The sequence below is a fragment of the Lissotriton helveticus genome, chromosome 3_2 (genome assembly GCF_964261635.1).
Source record: "Lissotriton helveticus chromosome 3_2, aLisHel1.1, whole genome shotgun sequence".
NCBI lineage: Eukaryota > Metazoa > Chordata > Amphibia > Caudata > Salamandridae > Lissotriton > Lissotriton helveticus.
The window spans coordinates 271,610,149-271,631,952 of record NC_136062.1 but is presented as its reverse complement, the minus strand read 5'-3'; the positions used below and the strand labels follow the sequence as shown (position 1 = coordinate 271,631,952).

Sequence of the window (21,804 nt, the reverse complement as noted above, 5' to 3'; positions counted from 1 at the left end):
GGATTACCTGCTAGGTCCCTCCTATGGGTGGGACCCAGGAAGGGGGTGGTTACACCCCTTTCCCTTTGTCCTGTTTCGCGCCAGAGCTAGGGCTGGAGTGCCCCAGCACCGGTTAAAACTGGACTATGCATGGGACACCTTGTGAGCCCCAGGCAGTGTCTCATTTCATTCAGCCCTCCCTGCCCCAATACACTATAGCCTGCTTGGGGTGGTGCTAGCACCTCCCAAGACAGGAAACCTATTGTCCAAGCTTCCCTTGCTGGAAGGACTCCCAGCAGCAGGAGGTCAGACTTGTGTCTGTGGCAGCAGCATCCATTTTGTGATTCTGAGGCTCTGGTTAACTTTAACCGGGATTAGTAGGAACAACATGTCTCCTCCCTCTAGAAGGGTGGAATGCTACCCCCGTCGCCAGAACTGGCGAGGGGGTAGTATTCCAAAGCGTATGACACCTTACACAACATGTTTTGATAAAGCCAAACCAAAGTTAGCATTTAACCGCGAGGTTCATAATGCACTTAAGAGTATATGGTATGGCTATATACTAGAACAGCTATAAGGACATGGTTCCGAAAGCTGCAGACAGGCTCAGCTCATGCTAGAGCACCATCTCACATAAAACCAAGCACTTTGCCTTCAGGATTGTTAAGGCCTGCCATAGGAGTGACTTATAGGTGTATATGTGTCTAGATATAAAGTTGGATATAGGAATACTTTATCTAAGCAAGGGGTGATTACACGACCTTGCCCCAGCTGAGTGATCAGCCAGTTCTCTCAGTTTGGATGGCCAGCCAGGGGTGGCAAAAGATATGCTGCAGCCCCTGGTAGGCCTTGGGTGCACCTATGCCCTGGGTACCTATAGTACACTGTACAGGGACTCACAAGAGTGACCCAAATCCCAATTGGTGATGTACCTAAAGTACATGGGGTGAATTTAGAGAGCGAACAGCCGGGCTGTGGGTCTGATTAGCTGGCCCACAGCCACATTTAATTCGAAAACCAGTGAAGCAAAAAGCAAAAAGTGGGGTGACCATAGGAAAGCAGACCCTACTCTCCTATAGTTCTAAAGGGCAAGTATTTCCTTCTCAGAAAAGTGGTATTACTGCGTTTCTTGATGGGGTAATACCACTGTTCTCTGAATACAAAAATCATGTTAAATGCAGAAATCCATTTTCTTAGATTTAGCACAATTTCCTTACTCGTCTTAACATTCTTACTTTGATGTGCTTTGCAAAAGTTGCATAACTGAAACCAATATAAGTAATAATACGACACAGATCAGAAAGCAACTGAGATTCCACGGGCGTATTTCCAGATCTTTGCTTGGTCTCCATGTGATAATGGGAACTCACTTCGTAGGGCTGATTTATTATTAACCAGTTATGCGGTGTGTCAGTAGCCTGCATGGAATGCGCTGTTGACTGGGGTCTGAGATTTTAAATTCTATCACTTAACAGTTACCTCAAATGTTTGAAGTCTGAACTTGTAACTGTTGAATAACCTAACACAGAGCTATACGGTCTACTTTCTAATCCGAGTCCCTTGAAGGATAGCTCTGCTCTGCTGTCTACAGGAAATGCTTGTAGAAGCTATACACATTTTAAAATTAAATCTTGGTCATATATTAAATGTGTATCTTTTGTCATGCTCGCCTTGCCTTCCCAAACTGCTAACTCTTGGTAACAGCAGTAGTCACCTGTAATTAAAAGCAATCAAAACATAGTATGTTACTTTGTAGATATATATTCCTAATTTCTGACCTTTCTGCTGCTCATTATAGTATAATCTGCCCATGTCAGTGATGCAGTCTTCCTCTGTTTTACAGCAGTGGATCCATCATGGTGTGAGCCAGAAAGGAAAAGGACTTCACTGTTTAATTTTTGCCTGGCCTCTTAAGAGAGATGATGATTGAATGTCCCAATGTTGTAACAATAACGTGTTACTTGATGTTTTGTTCTGCTGAACAGCATCAGCCATACTGTTTTTCCACACAGGATGCAACGGGCTACAGCCTGCGGTATGATGTGAGGACTGAGCTCTAGTAAATGGCTGAAAGAGACACCTAAGAGGTTTCTGTTACACCCGTGACTTGGATCAGCAAGTGTACATGGTTATGGAATGGCTAGAACCCATGATCACCCTAATCAAGTCTTCTCTTGAAAACACCTTTCTAATGATGCTCAATAGATGACATCTGAACAGACTTGAAATTCCCTACTCAATTTGCAGTGCCTGATTGCCCTTTCTGTCTACAAACCACACATTGTCACCTGATCCCAAAACCACTGGCCCTCCAGCTTATCTGGGTGACAAGTTTACCATTTTAAGTGGCTCTAGCCATCCCTCCAGCCTAGACATCATCGACTGGACGCGAAGACATAGAAAAAAAAAAGGACCTAAAAAAGCACCTCTTTAAAGAATACATCACAGTGCAGTAGCAGTTAAGTTTTGCTCGTATAAACAAGCTACCCCTCCAGTCACACATTGCCCAGCGTTCCCTGCCTATTGACTAGATGTGCGCTGTACAGTACCTCATACAAGAATGCATATATAGGTCATTGTCAGTTCTCAGTAATCGCACTCATAATAACGAGGATCCTAATACGCACACAATATTTGTAGCTATCTCAGACTACACTGTTGCCTGGAATTCTGCAGCAGCCTGATGCCTTTATGGGACAATGCAGTGTTCTTCTCATTGTAGTATTAAAGCCATAATCAGTCCAGTTAGTTTATTTCAATTGCATTTGACTAAGGGTTAATGAAAAGGCACTGCAGATTCCGAAGCAATGTTTAGGGAAGAGATGTTCCCCTTTGGAAAAAGAAAGTGTTTTGGTTTCTTACACATTCACAGATATATATTTTGTTTATTCACTTAATTCATATATTTTAATTTTCTTCTTTCCTTAACCATGCAATTTAATTATTAGCGACTCGGGGGTCCAATATGCATCCCAGTTGCATGTCTCTAAAGCTCTACCTTGATCTGTTGCGTGCCTAATTGTTTGTGTGAACAGTAATGAATACATTTTATGATGGATACTAATTCCCACAGATCCCCCATGTGAACATCTTGCCGGTAAATAATTGTCTAAATGAACAGTGTTAAAAAATGGATACATATCTTATTACTGAGGCATAGAACATGTCATCCAAGCAGCTAAGTAACAAAGCAAGACTATGAAGAAAGAAACTTACATGAGAAGAACAGTTACTAAGTTTCAGATGGATACATCTGCCAGTGGATTCCTCACCTTGGGAATATCCCACTGCGTCAGCAACATTCGTAAATTCTTGTTGTAGCTTTGCGCCGACGACGTCACAGAAGCGCACGGCATCGCGCGCGGCTCCGCTGACGTCACCAACTCCATAATCGGCCCACGTCGGCGTGATGACACCAGTTCCCTTTTTTCCGCGTCATCGACGCTAACGGTTTTCGAGGGATCCTCTGTAGCTTTGATAGTAACTTTGTTACTGTTTGTTGGTTTTCGTGTTTCTTGTATCGCCTTCTCCTGTCGAGATGTCATCGAAGAAGACCGGATTCAAGCCGTGTGGTGAATGCGGGAAAATGATGTCGAGCATGGACCCGCATGAAGATTTGGTGCCTGAGCTCAGACCATGATGTCCAAGGGTGTCCATCCTGTAAGAAGATGAATCCCAAGGCCCTTCGTGAGAGAGAGGCGAGGCTACTGGTTGCCAAGATGAAGGGTAAAAATGACAGGAAGAGCTCGAGGTCGCGATCGAGGAGGTCGAGGTCTCGTTCGAGGTCGCCCTTGAGGTCGTCATCGGGGCATGCTTCCAGGTCGACAAAAAAGAAGCTCAAGAATAGGAAGCATGGGTCTCGACATCATTCGGAGAAAGATTCGGATTTGAGACCGAAGTCGCAAAGCAGGAAGCATCGGAAGGATGTTAAATCTCCTTCGCCTAAGGTTCTGGATCCGGAGGGTGAGGCCTCGCCCATGGAGTCGCCGGAGCATTCACCGGCTCTGTTGTCAAATCCCTCTCCGGCGCCGTCTCGATCTCCAACTCAAGAGGAGGAAGAGGCTCCCCTGCCTGAGGGTTTGACGACTCCGGCTTACCAACCTGAAGATGAGACAAATCCGGTGCCTCCTCGAGAGCAGCCTGTGGGTTCATACCCTCCTTTTCCGGGCCCAGGTCAAGACCCTACTCAGTTTTTTAAACGCTATGTATGGTGTCTATACAAGAGCCTTGTACCCCTCTGGAGCACCGACTGGTCCCATGGGTCCGATGGCATTTAACCTGGGAGTCCAACAAACTTATGCTCCGGCGCCGTTCATGCCGGCTTCGGCACCGCCTTGGCGTTTCTCGGCGTCGCTGAAGACTTTGACGCCGATGCCTTCGTCACTGGCGCCGGTTCCGGTCCGACCTCGAGAACAGCGGCCTGGTCCTCCTGCTGCAAGCTCGACTCCGGCTCCGTCGGAGTCGATTCCTGATCCGCCGACGCCGTTCCCGAATGAGAGGTCGAGACGTAAGGCTCAACGACTTCTAGAGGAACAAAGATACAGAGAAGTCGAGATGGAAGAGGGAGAGCTATAGGATACTGAGGATTTCTTGGATGACTTAAGAGAGGCTAGTGGTTTGGAACTGTCTCTGGATTGGGAGTTAGCCTCTTTCTCAGATGCCCCTTCTAAAGCTGTGGCTCCATATCATGTAGTCATCAAGAAGGCAACGGATCTATTGAATTTAACTCTACCTACTGCAGAGTTCAAGTCTAATATTTTGACAGGAGTCCTCCACTCTCCATCTTCTGTTGTGGAGCCCATGCTTCCTTTCAATGATGCTTTGACGGAGCCAATCTTAGAGGTGTGGAATAGACCTCTTACAGCTCCTACTGTCTCTAAAGCCGTTGCAAGAAGATACAGGGTTGCTCCTGGAGACCCAGACTTTTTATCTTCGCATCCTTTGCCTGAGAGCTTGGTGGTACAGGCAGCCTGCTCCAAAAAATCTGCAGGTGCTTTCCCTCAGGTGCCTGGGGACAAGGAATCTAAAAAGCAGGACCAAGCCGCAAAGAAAGTCTTTTCATCGGCGAGTATGGCTCTCAACTCAGCAAATGCTACATGCCTCTTGGGACGTTACATCCATGCTTTGATGGATTCTGTGAAACCACTAGCTCCTAAGATTCCAGAGGAGGACAGAAAATTATTTAATGAGGTGCTTGTTCACACTCAGGTTGCTGCTCGGCAAGTCATCCAGAGTGGGTTGGACACAGCAGACTCGGTGGCGAGAGTCATGGGATCTTCAATTGCCACCAGAAGAGCGGCCTGGTTGAAGTCCTCCGAATTCTCTGCGGATGTCCAGGCTGCCTTAATGGATCTGCCTTTTGATGGCTCGGGCCTTTTCGGAAAAATGGCTGATGCTGCGTTGGAGAGATTCAAAGACAGCAGGGCTGCGGCCAGATCCTTGGGTTTACAAACCAGAGGAACTGTGGGCAAAAGGTATAGGGGATTTGGGAGGTCCTCCTTTCGTCCCTACAAGCCTTCGCAACAGCAGCAACAACAGCAAAATCTGCTGTATAAGTCATACAGGGGCAAACAAAGAGATCGTCCTCGAGGACGTCAAGCTTCCTCCTCCTCCTCCTCTTTGTCTTCCTCCTCGTCTTCCTCTCCCCACCCCCTCCAACGTCAGCAAAGCAGCCCTAGATCCGCCATTCCTGATCATACGGGTGCTGTGGGGGGTCCGCTTACCTATTTTCTACGAGATTGGGAATCGGTCACATCGGACCTTTGGGTTCTCAATCTCGTGGAGAATGGGTATGCTCTTCCCTTTCGGGAGTTCCCTCCGAATTACCCTCCTTGCCAAGGGTTTTGCTCAGAGGATGACCTGCTACTCCTGCAGGAAGAAGTCCTGGTGTTACTGAGAAAAGGTGCGATATAGGTGGTTCCGGAACAGGAAAGGGGACAGGGATGCTACTCCCGGTATTTCCTGATCGCCAAGAAGGATGGCAGACTTCGTCCAATCCTGGATCTCAGGGTCTTAAACCTCTTTCTGAAGCAGGAGAAGTTCAAGATGCTCACCCTTGCACAGGTTCTTCAAGCGCTGCTGGAAGAAGACTGGATGGTGTTGATCGACTTGCTGGATGCATATTTCCCCATCCCCATCCTGAAATCGCACAGGAAGTATCTCCGATTTACGGTGGGATCGCAGCATTACTAGTATGCGGTCCTTCCTTTTGGTCTTACTACTGTGCCTCGAGTCTTCACCAAGGTGATGGCTGTGGTGGCGGCACTTCTCAGAAGATCAGGGATACCAGTTTTCCCTTATCTGGACGATTGGCTAATCAAGGCAGAATCCCCAGAGAAGGTGCCCCCATCATCTGCAGGTCACAACTCAGTTGTTGTTCAGATTGGGTTCTTCGATAAATGTACCCAAATCTCACCTGGTGCCCTCCCAGCGCAACCTGTTCATAGGTGCTGTATTGGATACAACTGTTTGTCGGGCATTCCCTCCTCCTCAAAGGATTCGCGACATACAGGAAATGATTCCTTTATTTTACAATGGAGCGGTCGTTCCAGTCCTGAAGGTCGTCCGTTCGCTCGGTCTGATGGCTTCCTGCATTCTGTTGGTCAATCATGCACGCTGGCACATGAGGACACTCCAGTGGTGCCTCCGCAGGCAGTGGTATCAGCACAACGGAGATCTCAGGGAGTCAGTGAGGATCTCCAGAGAAGCTGTGGCGCATCTGTCTTGGTGGAACGTGGAGGGCAATCTGACTCATGGAAAGCCCTTTCATCTTCCTCCTTCGGTTGCCACAGTAATAACGGATGCATCCACTCTAGGGTGGGGTGCTCATCTGAGGGATCTGGAGATCAAGGGTCTTTGGTCTCCAGAGGAAAGGTTACTTCACATCAACCTTTTAGAGTTGCGGGCGATACGTCTGGCGCTCAAGGCCTTCCTCCCTTCCCTTCGCGGTCAGTCGGTTCAAGTCCTGACGGACAACACTACTGTGATGTGGTATGTCAACAAGCAGCTAGGAGTGGGGTCGCAGTGTCTCTGCATCTCTGGTCCTGGGTTCAGGACCATCAGATTTGTCTGATGGCAAATCATCTGGCCGGAGTTCTGAACGTACGTGCAGTCAGTCTCAGTCGGCAGTTCCTCGCCGACCACAAGTGGAGGCTTCATCCAGAGGTGGTTTGTCACATCTTTCGGACGTGGGGAACTCCTTGGGTGGACCTGTTCGCCACTCTCGAACGCTCACTGCCCATTATTCTGCAGTCTCCAGTATCCGATGCAGGGAGCTTTGGGGAACGCGTTTCAGTTGAGTTGGGACTCAAGACTCCTTTACGCGTTTCCTTCCATACCCTTGATTCCTCGGGTTCTGAGGAAGATTCGCCAAGACCGGGCCCAAGTTATATTGATCGCCTCGGATTGGCCAAGAAGGGTGTGGTACACAGATCTTCTCCACCTCTCCTCGTGCCCGCCGCTCCGTCTCCCTCTCAGGGCAGATCTCCTCTCAGATGGAGGGGCAGGTTCTACACCCCCACCTCCAGACCTTACACCTTCATGCCTGGAGATTGAACAGGGCAACCTGAATTCTTTTTCTCTCCCACTTGATGTGGTGGATGTCATTTTATCGGCCAGGCGTGATTCCACCAAGTATATCTACTCTTATAGATGGTCTAAATGTGTCTCTTGGTGTGGGGAGAAGTCCATTGACCCTTTGAAGGCTCGATTGTCTGACATACTTCAGTTTGCACTTTCTTTGGCTGCGGCTACGGTCAAAGGGTATCTTTCGGCCTTGTCGGCATTTCTCTGTCTGCCGGATCAGCCGTCCTTATTTAAATCTCCTATTGTTTTAAGGTTTCTAAAGGGCCTTGCAAATATATTTCCACCTACTTCCTTTATTGTGCCTCAATGGGACTTGAATCGGGTGCTCACTTTCTTGATGGGTTCACCTTTTGAACCTTTGCACAAGTGTCCCTTGAGACTGTTGTCTTTTAAAACGGTCTTCCTGATTGCAATTACCTCGGCAAGGAGGGTAAGTGAGCTTCAAGCTCTTAGTTCAAAGCCCCCATTCTTGACCATTCATGCTGAAAGAATGGTACTCAGGACCAGGGCTGCTTTTCTGCCTAAGGTGGTAACTCCCTTCCATCTAGGGCAATCCATTACTCTCCATACCTTCTATCTTCCCCCTCACCCTTCCAAGGAGGAGGAGCGACTTCACCGCTTGGACCCGAAGAGGGCGGTGAGCTTCTACCTGGACAGAACCAGAGAGTTCAGAGTGGATGACCAGCTCTTTGTGGGTTTTGTTGGAGCCAGAAGAGGCAAGGCGGTGCACAAGCGCACGCTGTCGAGATGGATTGTCTTGTGTATCAAGATATGCTACTCTCTGGCGAGTAAGGAACCTCCTGAAGGTTTAAGAGCTCATTCCATTAGAGTAAGGTATGCTACATCTGCTTTGTCTAGGGGTGTACCTGTAGAGGACATTTGTAGAGCTGCGACTTGGGCTTCCCTCCACACTTTCGCGAAGCATTACTGCTTAGATTCCGAAGTGAGGAGGGACGGCCACTTTGCGCGTTCTGTCCTCCAGGATTTTTTGGTATAGGAGAGTGGACACCCTCCTCCGGGAGTGGGGACTGCTGTGGGACTCTATTCACAAGGTGAGGAATCCACTTGCAGATGTATCCATCAGAAAAACAAGTTACTTACCTTTGGTAACGCTTTTTCTGGTGGATACAGTATCTGCCTTGGATTCCTCACTGACCCACCCACCTCCCCGTTGTCCACTCTTCTATACCTGATTTAGTGTAATGTAAATATTTTATTGTCAAAGGAAATGGGTTATTATAATTGCTTTCCTACATTGACTACACACCGTGGGTGTTATTTTGATTATTTGGTACTGTGTACATTGTGTGTATATCTACTGTTGTTGATTTGTCTGCGTGCCTCGAAGGCACGGAAAAAAGGGCGGAACTGATGTCATCACACCGACGTGGGCCTATTATGGAGTTTGGTGACGTCAGCAGAGCCGCGCGCGATGCCGTGCTTCTGTGATGTTGTCCACATCGGCGCAAAGCTACAAAAAGAATTTCCGAATGTTGCTGACTCAGGGAGATATTCACAAGGTGAGGAATCCACAGGCAGATACTGTATCCACTAGAAAAAGCGTTACCGTAGGTAAGTAACTTGTTCGGTAGTACCTACTGTTGTTGATCCTAATGATTCATCATTTGTCGGTATTGCATCCTACAGCTTGATGATTTATTTGTTGGCTGCTTTAAATCCTTGGCCATAATCTCAACATACCTTTTCAACGCTGCTAGTGCGCCTACACCGTCTGTTTTTCTAGAAGCATTGATCTGAAAAAAGCATTTAATTGTTTTATTTTTGTGCCGATATTCTTAACCTCACAGCACTTAAATGCTTAAAACAGTTTAGGCACAACTGACTGGCACAGGTATGTTCTGCACCAACTTGGTTACCTTTAAAATTGTTGAAGAACTTCCCCCACAACTGGTGATATTAGTTGGCAATACTTCTTTGATGAGCTTGAATACACCTTACTCAAGGTTCAATTCCAGTTTATTGCAATTTATACTTGCAAAAAGGCAGAGCTCCCAAATCGAATCACAGAATTGTTAGTCCAAAGTCTTTTCTTTTTCTTCCCCCAAACTCTCCTCTGCAATTGAACAGTTTTAATCGGATGTATGTCATTACATCGCATAGTAATACCACGCGTGCCATTACAATTTGGGTATTACTATGCTAATCAATGACATCGCATGCCATTACATCGCATACTTTTGCCACGAGTATGCCTTTACCACGCATGCCATTACAACGCAAAGGCATGCGTGGTAAAGCAATACTCATAATAAACGTTTGCAAGGTAAGTGACATCCCTACCCCTACACCTACACAACACACTAATCCCACCCCTACACTACCCCTAACCCAAAAACACTACCACACTACAACACCACCCTAAAACACTACACAAACACTATTATACTACACTAAACCCTAAAACACTACACTACCCTAAACCCTAAAACACCACACTCCACAAACACTACAACACTACCCTAAACCCTAAAACGCTACACTACCCTAAAACCTAAATCACTACACAAACTCTACTTCACTACCCTAAAACCTAAATCACTACCACAGTACCCTAAGCCCTAATACACTACACACTAAACAAACACTACACAAAAAACACACTAAAACGTAAGAGCACTACTTTTACGCCATCCTAAACCTTACAAAAGTAACCCCCACCCCAACTCAAACCCCTTACCTCTCTCCTCTCCAGCATCGCCGTCTCTGCTCCCGGTTCCTGCTTCCTCCTTCCTGCACGTCGTTGTGAGTAAACAGCCTAAGTTTCCTTACACCGCCATTACACATTACATCGCATGCGTTGTAAAAGCGCATGCGATGTAATGGTATGCGTGATTTTTACCACGAGTTGTAACATCACATGCGTTGTAACGCATGCGATGTAATAGCAACGCGTGGTAAAAACTGCATTGTAATGGCTGTTCCCCGTTTTAATCGCTTCTTCAGCTTTCAACTTTAATGTGGAAAACAGATATCGGCCAAGAGGTAGTGAAGTATCCTCATCTCATCTTGCCTTGTGTATTTGTTAGACTACCCCAGGTTGAAACACTGCTGCACACTTGCTTCTCAGGGCGAGTCCTAGAAAGATACATTTTCACTCTGCCTCCCTCTTCAGTTACTGCCTTTTTCTGGTGAACATATGGATGCTCAATTTGAGCGAAGTTGGCTAAGCAATCTGCACCGCTGCTACAGATCCCTCCTCTATCCCAGATTCCCACTGAGTAGGAGGAGCCGACAGAATAACTGAAATCACATTGCATAAAATAATCAACATTGTGTCTTGTGAAATTAATGGAGATGTTTTATTGCTGATGGTTACGCCATGAAAGTGGTTCAAATTATTTAATTTTTAAATAATCCTACCTCCCTGAGCTGTGCAATTGCACCTTCTGAGAAGTTAGTTGAAAACTGAGGTTAATTGACAAGTTTGTCTGGAAGAACGTTAACAGGTGTTGCTATTGATCAAATTCAATGTCACTGAATGTTGAAAAGTCAAGTTTGCTGGTGTTCAGTTTTCTGCATATGGTAGATGTACCTGTTCAACCAATTTACCGCTGATAGTGAAGTCAGTTATCACTATAGTTTAATAGGTAGTCTATGATGGGGATTAATGAGGTTTTATTTTTGCCTTAATTATGTACAGGATTGCGTGCATTTGTAAATGGGTTAGAACAAGGTATTTTCCATTCATTTTAAAACTTGATGTGTGTTAGTAGTTTTAAAATATAGTAGTATTTGAGAAAATAAACTGTTTTACTGCAGAGTCATATAGGCCGTATTTTCTCTTTCTTTCTTATTTTTTTAAAGGGTTGAAAGGTCTTTTAGATAGTCAGCCGCACTGGGTATCTGCTTTGTCTTGGCCTGAAGAGAGCCCCATGGGAACCGGAACGAATGATTCTGAAATGCTGTTGGTTGGGCGCATTGATGGCTCACTTGGCCTTATTGAAGTTTTCGATGCTTCCACTATGCATAGGCACGAACTGGAACACTGCTATAGGAAAGATGGTGGGTATATTTTATGACTATTGTAAATGTTGCTAAAAATTTATAGTTTTTCTGGAACCATGTTTGTGTGAATTAACTTTATTTTTGTTGTTGCTTTCAACTTGTAAATTGTTTTAAATTGATTTAAATAGAAAATGCTAAACTATTTTCAAATCTATTAGGGACATAGTGTTCAGTCTGTAAGCTGAAGTCATCAGTATTCAAAATCATTGTAATATCTATGTGACTATGCATCACCCCCCCCCTGGCCACCCACCTCCTAAAAAGACATTCGGGGTCTCCATTTGCCCTTTTTGGATGGAGATTTCAGATTTTTTTCTCTCAATAAGAACTTGGATTTAAACAGTCAGAATAGCAAATTTTGGGCTCATAATTTAAAAGACGATAGAATAAAGTATATTGCCATATTTGTATTTACTCATTAACCCATTTCTTTGTTTTTCACAATTTCTAGATAGAGATTAACACCTGGGTTAGATTTACATGATGCCACCCCCTTCTCCCTATTAGTTTAAATAGAACACAAACCATATAAGGTCAGGGAAAACAAAGAAAAAGAGCTAGCAGTCTTTTGCGTTAACAGACTTTGTACCACCCTCTAGGGCAGTGGTTGCCAAAGTTATTAGAACCACACCCCTCTTAGAGAGACAAACATTTGCGACCCATCTAGGTTTAATGGACATGAGGTGGGCGTTTTTTTTAAATGTAACTAAAGCATTGTGCGGTAGCGCATTGTCATTTACAGAAATCAAATTTTCTATTGAAATGGCTACTAAAGTTGAACAGACATACAGTTTTTACTGATAATACTATATTGCACACAATTTATATTGTGTGGAAATCGGGTTTCAATGAATATTTGTTTGTGCAACACCAAGTAAAGTACCTTGAATTGTTTTGGTCCTATTAAAACCTTTGTTTCAACCACACTTCAGAATTGCAAAGAATTGGCTTTGTTTTTTGCTTTCCTAACTGCTGAATGTGCACAGTTCATGTGCAAGTATTTACATGTTGTTATGTGTTACAAAACATTACATCCTACGGCCATTCCTTTCAAACTCCTGCACCCCAGCCATATTGTCACATAATTCACTTCCTTTCTCTGACTGCAAAGTAACAATAATCATGTTAAAAAAGGAGCAATTTGTCAGAAGACATAGCCTGACACCGGACCTCCGTCATTCAAGCACAGTTAATGTGACCAGATAAATAGAGAATTTAAAGGCATCTTTATTTATTTCTTGGAATTTAGCCCCCACCAAAAATTGCTTCACCGCCCACCAGAGGGTTGCAACCTACAGTGTGAGAAACACTGCTCTAGGGCAACCCACTGAAACTCGATTTATGGAGGATACCTTTCTCCTGTATCCTGGGTTGCAACTTGATTTTCTGCATCCGATTAAATCAGTTTAGCATTTGTGATGTGATTGACCATGATTTTGACCAGTAACTTGTTTTACTGCTTCCTCCTAAGTTATTCAGCACTCGGGTGGGATTTTGGGATTGTTCTCCTCAGTCCTCTTCCTACCGATTTAGAGTCTTGAGCCATCCTCCAGGTTTAGGGTCACCTACGAGTATGTTTCTTAATATCCACCTGTTTTTCGAACAAATATTTTGTTGCCATGGCATTTATTTCAAAACTTAACCGCTCAAGGTTTTGCTCAGAGGTTAACTACTAAAAAAAAAGAAAATAATCCCTGCCCTGTTTTGTTTCGGCACCATTTCCCCACAAAGAAAGGAGAATTGATTTGAGTCTTTTCAAAGTGGGCTTCACCTGTCTAAAGGGAATATGCTGAAATATTGTTGACAGTAGTTGGGGGGGGGGAGGGAGGGGTGATCCGCATATGAAATGCTCCGGCAATTAAGCATTTGTTCAGTCTTTACATTTTAGCCTAATAATTATTATTTGGAAAATAGTCCAGTGTGTCCCAGACCGTGCTTTGCAAGCCGATTTTTTGGGTGGGTCACTAAAGTCAAAGCATTACATAAAGATGTCTTTAAATTCTGTATTTATCTTGACTCATTTGCTACTCTTCAAAGGCAGACTTCAAATGTCAGGCTATGTCTACTGACAAATTGTACTTATTTATTTTAACATGGGATTGGTGTTTTCCAAACTCCCCTCATTTTGCAGTCAGAGAAAGAAAAATAAAGTGAATTAAGTGACAATACTTGCTGTGCTACAGGGAGTGTGAAAGGAAGGACTGTAGGATGGAATTTGTTTGTAACATACAACAAACTGTAATTAACTGTAAATGAACTGTACACACTAAGCAGATAAAAAATCAAAAATGAAGCACACTTGTTTTTTGTAATTCTGAAGTGTGATGGAAATTACGATTTTAATAGGATCGAAACAAACCATGACACTTGGTGATGCAAAAATGATTAAAAAAATTGTATTTATGTACAAATTTAGTGCCCATTAAAATGGAAAATGTGCTTTCTGTAAATGACCACACAAAGCTTTAGTTACATTAAAAAAATCACCTACCTCATGTCGATTAAAGCAAAAAAGTTTAGGAAACACTGCAATAGCGTATTCTTGTTCCCAGCCTAGCAATCTTAGCAGGATTCTGATTTCATTTTTCTGCCTTGCACAGCTACATCATTATGATCATGGGTTACTTCCTACGTATTCTTCAGATTAGAGACTTCATCTTGATAAGGACCTCAATTAATCATTGGCTGATTTGCAATCAGTGTTTCATCCCAATAGCGTCTCTTGGCAGTGCTAATTAAGGTGTGCAGTATTGGATTCTAAGCATGGAAGGTGGTTGAAGGCATCTTTACTTTTTCTTGGTGGGCCCATCGGCAGCTTTTGATAGCCTTAACCATACTATTGTCAAGGATACAAGAGGTAATGTCAGTGTTGGGGCAATCTATACGCAGTCATATATTAACTATTGATCTATACTAAAGTTTGTCTAGGAAATGCCTCCCATCAGTCATAAACTCAATATGATTGCCAAACAACTCCTCTTTTTTTAAAATGAAGTCAGCGCCTTGTGTCAAGCGGGCACACCTATAGAGGGGCACCTTTCATGGGATAGTTCACCAAAGGTTCCCAAGTGTTTTACAGTCTTTGCCATCTGCCATCTTCTAAGTGAATTTTTCAATTGCCATAAGGTTCCGCAGATGAGAGTGCCATTATGTAACATCTGGGCCCTCTTTCTTTTTCCAATATTTTGCAATAGCAGTTTTCACAGCTCCTAAACAGTTCCATGCAATTAAAGATTGGTACTTCAAATCTTGTGTCCCCACCTTAAAAAGTATAGGAAAACTTGTATGGAAGAAGATACCCTAAAATGTGGCGATGTAGTACCTCTTTCTAGAAGGGCTTTTTTTTTGGGCCATAGGCACGATATATGAGGAACATTGCCTATATTTCTGCATTCTCTCCAACTTATTGGGTTGGTTGTGTGATACTGTTTATACAGCTACACTGGGTGCTTATAACAATCATATATTAATTTGTAATGAGTCTTTTTACCTAGAATAGATCGCAATATATTATATGACACTGGATTTTTTTATTCCAGTATCTCCATGCATGTGATTGATAACTGTTGCTCTGTGAGTTTGTGTTCAGAAAGAGCTTTCTATTTGTCTCTATATGGGTGAGTGTTAGTGTCTCGTTAAGAAGTCAATGTGGATATGACTCCTCTTCTGCCAGTCGATAGTTTAACAAATAGTTTTATTGAGATTAGGTCTTTTATAGCTGCTTCTCTACTTCCGTTTTCAAAGCTTCATTAAAGAATGAAGTATGCTGGTTTAAAGTACAATACCCCAAATAATAGAAAATGGCAGGGAAATCATGGGAATGAAAAAGAGGTGTTGGAGAACCCATTTTTATGAATAGAGACCTAGCTGTGGCACAGCCACTGTAGAGATGATCTGTGCACGCCAGTGTTAACATTACTATTTTTTTGATACACCAATGCCTTGTGCAGTGCAAATGTGGGAAGAGGAGGAGATGGCCGTCATTTTTCTCCATATACATTTTTCTTACATTCCATGTTGTTGAGCGATGGAACAGATGCAACCCATGCGGAAATGGACTATCTGCAGATGGACAGTAAGTTTAACATGTATCTGTACTACATGCAATATTTGAAACACATTAAAAACTTTTGTTAAAAAAAACAGAAGTAGGACTATGGAGTCATGTGCTGCTGGTTTCTGAACGTATTGAATCCATCCCCAGAAGCCGTACCAAATTATGTTTGTTTCAGGCAAGGCCTAAAAACAAACATTTATGGCTTCCCTACAATTACATTTTGTTCTGGTGGAATTTGAGATTAAGGAATTTCAAACTGGGTCCTCCATTTCCCCTGTGGGCTTCAACTTCCCTCTTTTCACTACTTGCAGACTGTGTGACAAAAACCGAAGGGCAAGGTAAATGAAAGACAACTGCAGAACTTCCTAAAACTTCATTATCTGAAAGAGACAATTAGTTATGGATTCCTCACCTTAGAATCACAGGATCCAGGCGTCAGACTGGATCTGGAGAATTTTTCTTAAGCAGTACCCCTACAAGTGTTCGTCGTTTGCGTCGTGGTCGCCGGAATGATGTTGCGTTATCTACTTAGACGCGGCCCCTGCGCGCTGATGTCAGTACTTTCTTTTTTCGCTCCAGCCATCGCAGATCCGGAGAGAGCGGTACCTCGAGTCACTTTTATACTCCTTTTTTTGCGACTTTTATCGACATCTTTTCGAGTCGTTCGACTCCTGGTGCACACAGGGATGTCCTGTCCTCGAACCAGCTTTAAGACTTATGACTCCTGTCACAAACTGATGTTGGGTACAGACCCGCACCCCAAAGTCGTGCTCCTACTGCTGGGCCATGAACCCGAAGTCTTTGCGGGAGCAGTCCTGAAAGCTTCTCGAGGCCCGGCAGTCCGCTCCGTTCGAGGCCCAGGTCGAGAGGGAGGTCGCGGGATTGGTTGCAGAGTCGTCACCACGATTCTTCGTCCCAAGTCTTCGGGTAAGTCGAAGCTCAAGAAGAAGGCGAAGAAGCATAGTTGCTCTTCGTGTTCTCCTCATTAGTCGCCTGACGCAACGTGGGAAGCAGAAGTTAGTCTTCTGGCTCCACCCGCGGAACCTGTTGGGTCGACTTCGCCCTTCCCGGGAGCCAGAGCTACCCCTACTCAACTTCGTAGCTTTTACGAAGCCCTCCATTCCATCTTTGGGCAGCCCAACTCCGCCGGCATGCCTTCAGGCCCCACAGACTCGGCTGAGGGCTCTAGTCCTTCAAAGTCGGCTGCTACGGCTCTGACACCGCAGGGCCCCCAAGGATCTGGATCGGCGCCGGTCAACCTCGCTACACCTCTGCCCCCTCCAACGCCAGTTGTGTCCCCAGCCGATGTCTAACCCAGCCTCCCCCTCGATATGGACTCGAAGCCGGATCGGCGTCGACCATTGTCGGAACCGTCGCTGACCGGTACTTTCGTACTACTGTTCTTCCCTGGTGTTCCCTATAGCCCTGAGTGGCTTCCAGGGTGTAGGAGAGTGGGGTCTGCAATCCCATGGCCACCCCAGATTTTTGCTTTTTGCTTCACTGATTTACGACTTTCCCTGGCTGTGGGCCTGCTAATCAGACCCACAGCCTAGCTGTTCTCTCTCTAAATTGACAACCATGTACCTTAGGTGCATTTACCAATTGGTACTGGGCCACCTTATCAGTCCCTGTACAGTATACCTTAGGTATCCAGGGCATAGGTGTACCCCGGGCCTACCAGGGGCTGAAGCATGCATTATGCCACCCCTGGCTGGCCATCTAAACAGACACAACTGGCTGCACGACAGCTGGGGCAAGGTGGTGTAATCACCCTTTGCTTTAGATATAGTTCTCTATATCTAAACCTAAAATGGACACATATATTCCTATCAGTCACTCCTATGGAAGGCCTTATCAATCCTGAAGGCAGAGTGCTTGGAATTATGTGAGATGGTGCTCTGGCATGAGCTGAGCCCGTTTGCAGCTCGCGGAACCAAGTCCTAATAGCTGTTCCATGATAATGCTATACCATATACTCTTAAGTGCATTATAATCCTCGCGGTTAAATGCTAACTCTGGTATAACATTATCAAAACATGTCGAGTAAGGTGTCATACGAATTGGAATACTACCCCCTCGCCAATTCTGGCGACGGGGGTAGCATTCCACCCTTCTAGAGGGACACGACATGTATGTAACTGTAAAGTTAACTCGAGCCTTGGCATCACAAAATGGATGCTGCCACCACAGACACAAGTCTGACCTCCTGCTGCTGGGAGTCCTTCCAGCGAGGGAGGCTTGGACAAAGGGTTTCCTGCCTTGGGAGGTGCTAGCACCACCCCAGACAGGATTTTGTGTATTAGGTAGGCCCAGGCTGAAAGGAATGAGACATGCCTGGGGCACACAAGGTGCCCTGTGCATACACCGGTTCCAACCAGTTGCTGGGGCACTCCAGCCCCAGCTCTGGCGGGAAACTGGACAAAGGATAGGGGGTGTAACCACCCCCCTTCCTGGTCCCACCCAGGGGAGGGACCTAGTCGTAGTGCAGCCCCCTTTAGCTGAATAAAGGTAGGAGCTGGTCCCATTCCCAGTTAGATTAATCTTGACAACTTCCACGAAGAAACTCTTGACCTTCGACCTCCTGAACCTCAGAAGACTGAAGAATCTCCCCTATGGTCAGGGAGTGACCATCCTGCTTCGCAGGCACCATCAAGCTCCTGTGCGGTTTGCTGTAAGTCCTTCCTTCCAGGAATCCGACGACCCAGCTCAACGAGACCCGGACCTCCAGACCTCTCTGACCTCTACCCACATCCACAGCACAGCTGGGACCCGTGAGTGCGACGAGCAACGTGGAGACGGCCATCTTGACGAAACCTGCACAGCGCTTCCAGCACGACCCCCGAGGGTTCCTCGAATGAGTGCATTGGGGACTGAGAAGCCCCACACCGATGCAGCTCCTGCACCAAAGACCAGCCCCCCAGCATCCCCGTGATCTGCGTGGGGCCCTTTTGCTTGGTTGCTGCTTTTCCTGTTGTCTGGTCACTTGCCGGCTGGCTAGTGACCTCTAAGACGACGACCCGAAGAATTCAACACTGCTAGTCTGGTCCCCCAGACTGGCCCTTGCTTACTTGTGAAAAAGAAGCACCCCGGACCCTCCTGGTCCGCACCAGACGCCATCTTTGTTCCACCGCGTGGCTTGCATTAGCCAAGGCCTGTTGTCCAGATCGACGATCCGACACCGCCAACAGCAGCAGACTACGTGGGACAGCTCGTGCGTCCAGCCTGGTCGTGAAGAGCAGCTCCTGGTCCGCGCAGCTACAGAGAGAAGCGACCCCTCCTTCACCTGAAGGCGGCGACAGCTCCTGGTTCCAGCACCGTCACTGGCTAGTGACCAAGACTCTGTCCCCTTCCTTTTCAGGACTTCCTTCTTCCTAGTTCCATCCTTGGAACCACCTGACTCCTCCATCTGGCTGCCTGCCAGCAACTTCTTGTTTCAGGCATCACCGGGATCAACGCAGCAAACCCGACACCACTTCAGCCCTATGCACCCGCAGCCTGTGGGTTAGGTAACTAAAGCTTCTAGGTGCTGAAGTCTGTGTTCACTATCCTAGTGTTCAGGTCCACTGTTGTTTTCCCTCCATCCAGCCGGGTTCGTCCGGAATCCGTGACATTGTAAACTGTAGCATCCATAGACGTTGGTACGCATCCCGCGTGAGAGTTCCCACTCTGCACGTGAGTCCCGTGGGCCTCCTGCTCCGTACTTACCTAGTTCGTAGCGTAGTCCCAGCGATCCTCCAGCCTCTGGATCTCCTTACAGTACTTTCTTTCCTCGCATTCCATTGTTTTGAGTATATGGTTTGTCGTGCCCCTAAGGCACACGTGTAAATATTGTGCGAACTCGTATTTCTTTTGTAGTATTGTCATGTGCTTAGCCCTCTGACCTCATAAAGAGTCCAGAGGTGTATGTTAGTTAATAAATATCCTTTTATTTTCATAACAACCTGTGTGGTGTCCTTTCATGTGGTATTCAAGGGGTTATATTGTGGTAAAACAGCTGGCTTCACATGCCATTCAGAGTTTAGCCTAAAGACTGCTTTTGTCCACGCTACTAGGATAGCTGGTCTATACTGTTGACTTTACAACCAATCACCATAAGGGTTGTTTGGACTGATACAAGGTGATCACTAGAACTAGTGAGCAACATATATCAGGCCAACTTCTCACACAGAGGAGGGTGAGGAAGACTGGGAGGAGTCCGTGGACCCTTTGGCAGACCAGTTAGAGGAAACGGACTGGAGAGAGGAGTTGGGAGAAGCCAGTGATCTGGTGTCCAGATCACTGGAGGTGTCCAGTGATCTGGACACCTCCCCAGACCTTGGCATGCTATCTCCCCCTACTGTGCCTTCGGAGGAGGGTGCATCTTAGGTAGTGGTGTTCCTTAGAGCGGCGAAGGCCCTAAACCTTGAGCTTCCTACGGTGGTGGTCAGGCCTAACCTCCTGATGAGGTGCTTCACCCGGAAGCGGCCTCTTCTGAGCCCCTACTGCCGTTCAATGAGACCCTTACGGACATCCTTTTGGGCACTTGGTCCAAGCCCAACACAGGGGCTCCTGTGGACAGAATGATTGTCCAACGCCACCGCCCGGCCCAGGGTGACCCCATTTTCCTTCCTCAACATCCCACCCCTGAGAGCTTGATGGTCCAAACATCGACTTCCAAGGGCACATTCCGTACCGCACCACGTGACAAAGAATCCAAGAAGCTGGACCATCTTGGGAAGATGAGGTTTTCTTCCTCCAGCTTAGGATTGCTGTCAGTGAACACTGCATGTCTCTTGGGCCGTTACTCCCACTCGGTGTGGACACAGTCGTGCAGGTGCTGTTACAGTGCCCGGCAGAGGCCCGGGCCATGCTGTCCCGTGCAGTTGCCGAAGGTAGAGATGCAGCGAAAGTTCGCCATAAGATGTGAGCTGGACACCGCCGACTCGCTAGGCAGGACGATTTCCACTTCAGTAGCACTGAGATGCTACGCCTGGCTAAAGTCCACTGGCTTTTCTGGTGATGTCCAAGCAACACTTTTGAGTATGGCCTTCGATGACCGTCCCCTGACAACGGGCTCAAGCGCTTTAAGGATTCTAGGGCTATAGCCAGAACGTTGGGCCTCGCTTCCACCACCCGCCCAGCGCGGTCTGCTTTTTGCCCCTTTCGTGGCTATGGAAGGGGTGCCCCGCCACTTTACTCCCAGATCCACAGGCCTGCGCAAGCGGTCCAGCCTCTGCGTGGCCGGAGACGTGGATCACACCGCCGTGGATCGGGGGACCAGCGGCCGGCCAGTCCACCAATGCCCCCTCTGCAGCGGCCTCCAAACCCTCCTAGTCCGATCTTTGAAGGCCACCAATCGCCAGTGGGCGGCAGGATTCGCCATCACTTCCCCAACTGGCTCAACATCACTTTGAATAGGTAGGTTTTTCAGATTGTCCGAAGGGGCTACTCCCTCCCCTTTGAGACTACCCCTCCATCCATGCCACCTCAATTCCATCGCATGTCGGAGGATTACCTACTCTACTCCAACAGGAAGTTACTGCTCTCTTGGCCAAGGGAGCCATTGAGCGTGTTCCTACTCCAGAAGTAGTTTGTGGTTGTTATTACCACTACTTTCTGGTGCTCAAGAAGGACAAGGGCCTGCGTCCTATCTTGAATCTCTGGAGAATTATAAGATGCTGACACTGGCTCAGGTCCTGTCTGCCCGCGACCCTGGAGACTGGATGGTAGCGTTGGACTTGCAGGACTCTTATTTTTACATTGCCGTCCTGCCAGCCCATCGGCGTTACCTACTGTTCACGGAGGGCCAAGAGCACTTTCAGTTTACCGTGCTCCCCTTTGGTCTTACTAGCACCCCTCGGGAGTTCACGAAAGTGATGGCGGTGGTCGCAGGTAATCTGCACAGATCAGGCTGGTTGTTGAAGGCGGGCTCGCCCCAGGCGGTCGTCTCCCACCTCCAGACTACGGCAACCTCCTGCATTCGCATCAATGTCCCGAAGTCACACCTGATTCCCCCTCAGAAGCTCCTCTTCATCGGAACGGTTCTGGACACAGCGCAGTTACGGGCTTATCCTGGCGAGCAGCGAGTCTGGGATATTCGGCTATGAATCCGATCTTACAGCCTCTATACCGTGTTTCGAGCAGAATTACCCTACTGGGCCTCATGGCCGCCTGCATTC

At 46.6% G+C, this 21,804-nt stretch overlaps 1 protein-coding gene across 6 annotated transcripts in view; it reads left to right on the top strand.

Annotated features, from left to right (window-relative positions):
- The window catches only part of HERC1 (HECT and RLD domain containing E3 ubiquitin protein ligase family member 1), a 2,088,313-nt gene that overhangs the window by 1,448,562 nt on the left and 617,947 nt on the right, over nucleotides 1-21,804 (top strand). For all 6 annotated transcript variants that reach the window (XM_078685198.1, XM_078685199.1, XM_078685195.1 and 3 more), the window contains exon 54: nucleotides 11,389-11,586. In XM_078685198.1, coding sequence (XP_078541324.1) covers nucleotides 11,389-11,586 — 198 coding nt within the window. The remainder of the gene's footprint in view (nucleotides 1-11,388; nucleotides 11,587-21,804) is intronic.